This window comes from Chaetomium globosum, genomic scaffold, assembly GCF_000143365.1.
Source record: "Chaetomium globosum CBS 148.51 scaffold_4 genomic scaffold, whole genome shotgun sequence".
Classification (NCBI taxonomy): Eukaryota; Fungi; Ascomycota; class Sordariomycetes; order Sordariales; family Chaetomiaceae; genus Chaetomium; species Chaetomium globosum.
Genome location: NT_165979.1, coordinates 2,913,823 through 2,922,106, shown reverse-complemented (window position 1 = coordinate 2,922,106; position 8,284 = coordinate 2,913,823). Strand labels below are relative to the sequence as shown.

Sequence of the window (8,284 nt, the reverse complement as noted above, 5' to 3'; positions counted from 1 at the left end):
AAGCGCAAGCGCCGCGGCACCGCGGCCTACACCCCCGCCGTCGACACCGCCGCCGTGCGTGCGCTGCTGCACCGCGTGCCCGTGGCGTCGCGCCTGAAGCCGGGCGGGCTGGTTGGGGTGTGGGTGACGAATGCGGAGAGGTTCGGGATGTTGTTGACTGGTGCTGGTGGGGGAGGGGGCGTGTTTGCGGCGTGGGGGGTGGACGTGGTCGGGGAGTGGACGTGGTTGAAGGTGACGAGTCGGGGGGAGCCCCGTTGTGCCGGTTGAGTCGCGGTGGAGGAGGCCGTGGGAGAGGTTGGTTATTGGGCGGAAGAGGGGTGGGGATGGGGGGAGTGGGAGTGGTACCGGGCCGGTGGGGGGGAAGGTGATTGTTGCGGTGCCGGATGTGCATTCGCGGAAGCCGAATCTGAGGGGCCTTTTTGAGGAGCTGTTGCCGGAGCGGTATGAGGCGTTGGAGGTGTTTGCGAGGAATCTCACGGCTGGTTGGTGGGCTTGGGGGGATGAGGTTTTGTTGTTTCAGAGGAAGGAGTGCTGGGTCGAAGGTGATGAGGGAGGGGTGGGAGGTGATGATAATGTTGTTGGTGAGGGCAATGACAAGATAGACGGCAAGGTGGATGGCGAGGATACTGGTACGTGATCGTAATCGTACATCGTAAGCTACCTTACGTCTTGTGTGCATGGTATATTACATCCCACTGGCGGCTGGATTTTTTCACACATCGCCTCTATCGTAACAGCACCGTGCCGCAAGTCTCAGTCCGCTTCCGTTCGCCAATTCCTCCCCTCGGGTTTTATATCTTCACATCGGCATCCACCTCAGTCCATCCATCATCATCGTTCTTGTTCTTCCATTCCCCGCGCTCCACAATGTCGGCCGCCTGTTTCCTCAACCTTACCCGATCTTCCTTCGCCGGGGCATGAGACCGCAAGGGAATACTCATCGCGTTCTTCTGCTGTTCTACTTGAGCCGACCTCTCCTTAGATAACTGCTGGAACATCTTGTAGTCAAACTGGTCGAGCTCTGAGTCGTCGGGCCGCGCCGGCCAGACGAACGGCTTCAAAAGCTCGACGATCATCATCTTTTGCGAGCGCGGTCGGTACATCCTGCCTACGCCGACGAACTTTTGCTTCGGGGCTGGCTGGTTGATGAAGGAGCGCACTGAGGTCACCTCGACATTGTAGGCGTGGTAGAGGTAATCGCGCAGGTCGAATTTGTTGAAATTCAGCGGAACAACGAACGTCGCTAGATTTGGCGGCTGCTTGTCCTTGGGGCGGATAAAGGCAATGACGTGATTCGGCCTAGATTAAGGAGTTGGAATTAGTTTATAAGGTATTAACAAGTGGGATCAAGAGGCTCCTTTCGTACAGGAAGATCTGCTTGTTGCCGAATCTGCGAGGGAGTTGTTTGGTAACCGTCTCGGCCGCCGCCGCTAACGGTGTCGTCATGATTGTAATCTGGGGATGCGGTCGAGAAAACGAGACGTCGGCGCTGCGCGAGGGTCGGGAAGCTGTTTCTTCACCAAGTCGGCGCAATCATCATCCAGAAGCCGAGACGTCTGGATATTTTCAGTGGCCGGTCGGGTACATCGGGCCGTTACAGGTGGCAGCGGCATGGAAATGCCAAGGTGAGTGTCCCGCCAAGCCCTTTCTACGGTGGAGACTTTTGGTACCTGCACGACGACTACTGACCAGCTCCATTTTAGACCATGCATTTAGATATCACATGAGAACTCCCAAATAACAGGCAGTTACAAAAAACATAACCGATGACATTCCGTGTTCCCTAGGTGCCGAGTTCTAACCGAACCGCAGCCAATTCAACCGCTACGCGACGCCTTGCCGCGAGCTTAACGCCACGCTAAATTTTTACACATCAAGACCATCCATAACAATGCCCTTGGTCCAGGTCAACTGCATGACCCGAGCGACCTCGTTCGCGGAATCCTCCGACACCAGGATGCTAGCCACATATAGGGCCGCATCCATGCCGGCCGCCACTCCTCCGCTTGTGATGACACGGAGGCCACCTAGGCGCATCGCGGCGCGGCGGGCGATTGACTCCCTTCGCGACGCGCCCTTGAATGACATCGAACCCTTCCTAGAATGATGTCAGCTAGTTGTACATACGAGCTACCCGACTCCTGCGGACACTTACCGGGCATTGGATGGGCGCCTGCCACTATCCGACTTGCGCCGAATGTAGGGATTCTCATCCTCATCTCCGAGCTCGAAACGCAGGTTGTTCACCACGTAACGGGCTTCCTCCTTGACGTCAGTGTGTTCGCCCAGGAGGCGGACAACCGCATGGCTGCACAAGTTCTCGAACTTGGTAATCTCGTCCGGATGAGTCGTGGCAGCAAGACCAGAGAGGATGCCCTGATGAGCCAGGAAATGGGACCCGGTGCAGATGGAGAGCAGTGTGCGCTCACGGCTCGGGTCGTTCTTCTGAAGCTCGGCGTAGGCCGTGATGAGGTCGAGAGGCTCAGCCTTCTGCTTGATAATCTCGTCCGCGTTACCGCCGACAACGACGAGGACATCGAAGTCGTTAAGGCGCTCGTGGGCCTCTTTCCAAGTGGCCTGGGCGCCGATGATGACGCCCTGCTCGGAGAGCACCTGGGGCTCGCCGCCAGCGAGGGTGATTTCGAAGGCCTTGGAGGCTGTTGGCAAAAACGTGTCAGTACGGTAAATGTATTAAAGCGTTATGCCATTAGAGGTCCCTGAGCAGTGTCCGCCTGCACCATCAGGGCATTGACCACCGAGCTTGGGTGGAACCGAGGAGCAGGTGCGGGGTTGGTAACAAAGACGCGGTTGTGGCCACTCACTGGGATCCTTCGCATCGTGCAGGCACGAAGTCAGGACTTCGACGGGCCCTGCAAAGTCCATGAGGTTGAACTTGGGATGCAGGGCAAAGAGCACCTCAATTGGCTCATCTGCCACTGCGGACGTCTTATTGGCCATCTTTGGCAACCTGTATTGTGATATTTGTGGTTTAGGGGGGAGAGGGGTCGGATGACGTCTGTTCTCGGTATGAAACGAGATGTAAGTGAAGTATTGGATGGTGGTCTTTACTGTGTTGGTTTAGTAGAAACTAGCAGATTAGATCGCTAGATTGTGGACAAGATAGAGAGCTGAGCTTGGGAAGATGATGGTTGGAAGAGTGTGGAAAATCGGGATGTGTGCCCAACGCTTTTCGAAAGGGATACAAGCTCGTTTTGTGTCCTGACGCTCACTGGAGGAGGGGGCTTCGATCAGGTAGGTCACGAGAGAGCTGTCAAGGAAGCCCCGCCAAAGAGGGGCAGCCATGCCGGTTATGGTGCCTAGGCTTGCCTTCTCGGACCATGCATCAGACGATCCGGGCCCACCTCATATCTGGGGTTGACCCCACCTACTCTCCCAGTGCGGGGTTTTTGGGCATTGACCATGTAAACTGGGCTGGAGGCTGGGTCACATGGTGGGGCCCATCGATTTAGCGTGATCAGGACCGCAGGAATCCAAGCAGGGCGGTGGAGTTTGATATCTGCTTCTTCGAACTTTGCTTTGTTACCCCTGATGAAAAATCAGTCGTGTCGAGACAGCACCAGGCCGAAGTTCGAGTTTAAGGCGTTGACCGAGTATTACGCACTGCGCCCGGTCGTAAAGAGAAACCGATATCGGTGAATATTCCGAATCACTCTTCTGGGCTGTCAATTGTCGATTCGAAAGGAACCCGAAACTTCTTGAGCTCAACCCCCCGCCTACCAAGTATATCCAATGATACGCGCTCTGTGTCGATCAGGATGACTTCATCCGGGTAAGGTCCCCCCCCATGGAGTGGCCCTTTGAACAGGCCGCCTATCGTGCAAATGCAACCTGGCTTCTGCTTCTTGCTCTCCTGACCGCTTATCCTGCAAATAGGTCTTCAACAAAGGACCTTGCCAAAGCCCTCAATGGCTTTTTCCAGGCACCGACGCTGCCCCTTCCCGCCGAAATAAACGGTATCATTGTCAATTACCTCGAGAAGCACGAAAAGGCCGACGAAGGATGCGGTGAGCGATTGGGCGATGAGTTGTCGGCCATCTGGGAGAAGGCGGTGCAGGACCACCCTGAAAAATACGCTGCTTTCCTCACGATCCTACGGCAACTCCGCTCAGGCCTCCGGACGCCGGCAAGAGTTTTTAAATGGTGGGACAAACTACTTGATCCAGTGCTGGATCATGTCGGACAGGAGAAAGGCCTAGCGAAGGAGGCGATGGACCACACACTTGAGCTCCTCTCGACCGACGAGTACGATGATCCAATGGCCTGGAACGAAGAAGGTTTGGCGCCCCTCGTCCACCGGCTCCTGACGAGGTGGATGGAGGCGCGCGAGACGGAGCCGGGTCTCCGTCAATCGGCCGGCCTCAAGGAGCAGATGATCAAGGATGCCCTAATGGCGTTCGGAAAAAGAGACCCAAAGGGCTTCATGACGGCCCTGAACGGATTCGTGGTCAAAAGAGAGCATAGGAACTCGGCCCTGAGTCTTCTCTGCGCGTTCGTCTCGAGCGGCCCGCCGCATCTGCACCTCATCCTACAAACCCCCTTGTTCGGGAACATCTTGCATTCCCTTCAGAAAGATGAATCCACCGCGACGGTCAATTTAGCTCTCGTTGCTTTGGTCATGATCCTTCCCTTTATCCCCAGTTCTCTCGTCCCGTTTCTCCCCACATTGTTCAATATTTACGCTCGGTTGCTATTCTGGGATCGAGACTCGTACTTCGCCCAAAAACACACAGAAATGGGAACAGAAAACGGCGAGGCCGGAGGCGGAATGCCTTGGGACACGTCGCTGTTGGATCCTGATTACGACGGCCACTCCCTTTCTTACCTACCGGAGTACTTCACCCTTTTGTATGGCCTGTATCCCATCAACTTCCTAGATTACGTTCGCAAGCCCCAGCGGTACCTCCGGCATGCGAACAATGCCGACGATATCGATGTCCAGGCCATGGAGATCAGAGACCGGTCGGATCGGTTCAGAAAGCAGCATCTGTTGCACCCAAACTTTTACAACCTCACCATTGAATCCGAGAAGACGGACCTCAGTCGGTGGATCAAGAGCGAGGCGGATGAGGTCCTGGCAGACTGTCTGGCTCTGGTCATAGACCAAACACCTACCAATGCTCATGTTCGCCCGGCCACACCGCTCCCGGGCGGGCCTGGGTCGGCCGTGGGCGACGGTCTCGAACAAGAAGGGTCCGACTCTGCTCTTCTGACCAACCCGGCGGGTACCGATCCCTCGCACCCGGCATTATCGATAAGCTCCATGTCCATCCGCCGGGCTAATACCCCGTCGCTCCGCCGAGGCTCCCAGTCGAGCCACCCATCGATGTACGAGTTCTCGGAAGCCCAGAACCGTGGACTGGACGATGATCAGTCAACATCTCATGATCACGCTCCAGACAACAGTCGCTCCAGCGACCTCGTGAAAACGGCGCTCCAACAATCGCTTCCCAACGATAGCGTGCCATCAATAGCACTTAATCTTCATGATCAAGGAGGAGAAAAGAGTCCACTGCAGCAGGCGACTGGCCACGGGTCGGGGTGCAAAAGATCCAGCCTCGAGATAGACGACCAAATAGCATTGTTGCAGCACCACAGGCTTCGGTTGATCAACGATCTGCAGTACGAGAGGTTTATAAAAGAACAGCATATGATACACATGGGTGAGCTACGGCGGCGGCAAATTGGGGTGTCGGCCACGGAAGCCGAAACGCAAAACCTTGTGATGGCGAACCGCAGTCTGAAACAGCGACTAGACGAAGCCAAGAGAGGCGAAGCGCAGATTAGGAAAGAGTTCGATCACCGGCGGAACATGACCAAAAAGTGGGAGAGCGACCTGTCGAACAAGCTGCGCGGCCTGCGCGAGGAGCAGAAAAGGTGGAGCGTGGAGGGTAATGACCTAGGCCAGCAACTGAGAAAGGCGCAAGAGGAATGCGAAAGCCTGCGCCGGCTCGTCGAAGAAGCAGAGCACAAGAGGCTGCAGTCGGAACAAAATCTCGAGACGGTTGACATTAGCACAGCTATGATCGAGAAGCTCAAGAGCGAGATTGCGCGACTCTCGGCTTCGGAGCGGGAGCTACAGGGTAAGGAGACGAAAATGGATATTGCGATGCAAGAGGCGGCCGTCGCGGAGGCTCGGGTACAACAAGTGGAGCAGGAGACTACCGCCTTGAAGGAACAACTTCGCGAGACAAATGGTCATTACCAGGCGCAAATCAAGGAACTGAAAGCGCAACTCGCCAAGGCGCACCAGCAAGACACGAAGCAGCCCTGCAACGACGTGGCCGCGGCGTACCAGAGTGCCCTCTCATCAGCCCGGGCGAAGAACACGGCACTCCAGAGGCAATACGATGCGCTCATGAAGAAATGCACGGCCCTCGAATCAACATTATTGGATATGCGGTGCAACGCCGAACAGAGGAGGGGAAGGACCGAGCGAGGCTCATTAGCTGACGGCGACAGCGAGGCGTCGCTGATGGGAAAAGGCCCGTCAGGAATACGGAGTCGGCAGCGGGGCTCCTCGGATCCGGAAGCTGCGGAGCAAACGTCCCACAGCACGGTACCGCCGTCGACTGAGTCGGTGTCAGGGGGTCCCGGATCACATGGCCCGCTGAGCCCGACAGCACAACACGGCCGGGCTGGCGACGCCGGTGGTGGGTCGGTGACAAGCCCGCAGGCCGACAGAAATTTCCCTCGAGGTTAGTCGGATTTTCTTGGAAGACTCGGATCGACACAGCTGCTGACGGCGTCTTAAAGGGGGGGCTCAAAGCGCGGCGCGGAAAGAGCGCAAGGATAAAAAAGAAGACAAGGGTGACAAAAAGGATAAGAAGCCGATGACCATGAGGGCAATACGGGGGTTTGTGTGATTTACATTTAATACCGCGGGATGTTGTTGTTTGGATGACATGATGGATTATGATGATGAAAACCACGGGAATCTGGGGATACCTTTACTGTTACCCATCTGCCCTTGGTGGGCAGGTAGGTTCGAATACCATGTTGATGATGGTTAGCGGCGTTGGCAATGGCACCGTTTGATGCCATTTATGTTCTGTTCCATCGCTTGACGGCATGCTGGTGACTCTGTGTTGTACTGTGTAATATCCTGTACTGTGGTATGGTGCATAAGTTGTTTCCCCTGTCCGAGTACCCGTGGGGCGCGCTAAACCCCTGCGAACTGCGCCAAACCGCTGCCAAATCAACAAAAATATCTGTGCAAGCCCTGTCAATACTTGCACAGGGGAAGCAACTTACCCATCTCAACCAAGTAATCTGTACTGTGAATGCTTGGCAACCGCGGGCAGGGCGGGCAGGGCGGGCAGGGTTTATTCAAGTTCCCGCGCCAAGCCCTCCCAGATCCCTCGAGTGTTTATTCTTGAGTGGAGCGCCTCCCCAGCCTCCCCCTCGATGTCGTGCCGCTCGCAGGACGGGCGGACGGGATTTCGTTTTGCTGGTGAGGATTGTTCCATGAAACCAACGGACCAGAGGCACGGCTCATCGCTCAGTTTCCGAATTTGCAGCTTGGCCGCATGCGCGTACCTCAAGCCACAGCAAAGCAACCCTCTCGACGTCTTCTAACCAGCCATTTCTGCTCCCGCGATATCCATCGAGAATTGCCTGGGACTGCGATTGGCTGGGTCCGCCGTCGCAACACTTGGTGCGCTTCCAACGGTTGTCTCTTGCTGTTGCCTGCTTTTGAGTTTCGGTGCATTTGAAAGAAACCAACTGGGAAGGGCATTGCTTCTTATCAAGAACCTATCCCCTTTTTTGACGGCCGCGCAAAAGGCCATCTCATCCGAGGCGTCCCATACACCCTACCGACCGTCTAGACGCCGTCGTTGCACAAATCACTCCTCGAGGCCTGTCGGCGCGACCACTCGCTCACTCACTCACTCGCGCGGCCCTCTTTGCGACCCGAACCACGACCGCCCACTGCTTTGTGGAAGACGCGCATCGACTGCACACCGATATTCACACACGCAAGTCCCCGAACAACACAACAACCCAAACCTGACTCACCAACTCATACAATCTCACCGGACCGCCCGCCGACCGCCCTCAAACCCCCCCCCCCCCCCCCACAGCGACGAAAAACACACTACTATCGAGAGACTGAATCCCCCTAAAAAGAATGTATCCATCACTTGCTGACAGGATCGTTGCAGCCCTCCCTGTTGAAAGAGTGATTTTAATAGTGCCGTCGGCTGCACTCTCGGACCTTTCGGCGCTGTCGCCTCTGTTTTACCATATTACCTGTGCGTACGTG

The 8,284-nt window shown here is 56.1% G+C and overlaps 4 protein-coding genes across 4 annotated transcripts in view; 2 read left to right on the top strand and 2 right to left on the bottom strand.

Annotated features, from left to right (window-relative positions):
- Positions 1-791: 791 nt before the first annotated feature.
- Positions 792-1,446, bottom strand: CHGG_04668 (uncharacterized protein; the record flags this gene model as incomplete). Its single annotated transcript, XM_001223881.1, has 2 exons — positions 792-1,299; positions 1,367-1,446. 2 exons carry the CDS (start codon positions 1,444-1,446, stop codon positions 792-794), a joined length of 588 nt encoding a protein of 195 aa, XP_001223882.1.
- A 420-nt stretch (positions 1,447-1,866) lies between these two features.
- Positions 1,867-2,958, bottom strand: CHGG_04667 (uncharacterized protein; the record flags this gene model as incomplete). Its single annotated transcript, XM_001223880.1, has 3 exons — positions 1,867-2,098; positions 2,156-2,657; positions 2,823-2,958. The coding sequence occupies 3 exons, from the start codon at positions 2,956-2,958 to the stop codon at positions 1,867-1,869; spliced, it is 870 nt and encodes a 289-aa protein (XP_001223881.1).
- Positions 2,959-3,805: 847 nt separating this feature from the next.
- CHGG_04666 (uncharacterized protein) lies at positions 3,806-6,884 on the top strand (the record flags this gene model as incomplete). The annotated part of the gene is made up of 2 exons (XM_001223879.1): positions 3,806-6,716; positions 6,775-6,884. 2 exons carry the CDS (start codon positions 3,806-3,808, stop codon positions 6,882-6,884), a joined length of 3,021 nt encoding a protein of 1,006 aa, XP_001223880.1.
- Positions 6,885-8,149: 1,265 nt separating this feature from the next.
- The window catches only part of CHGG_04665 (uncharacterized protein), a gene marked incomplete at both ends in the record, with an annotated part of 1,034 nt that continues 899 nt past the window's right edge, over positions 8,150-8,284 (top strand). The window contains one exon of the mRNA XM_001223878.1: positions 8,150-8,273. Coding sequence (XP_001223879.1) covers positions 8,150-8,273 — 124 coding nt within the window. The remainder of the gene's footprint in view (positions 8,274-8,284) is intronic.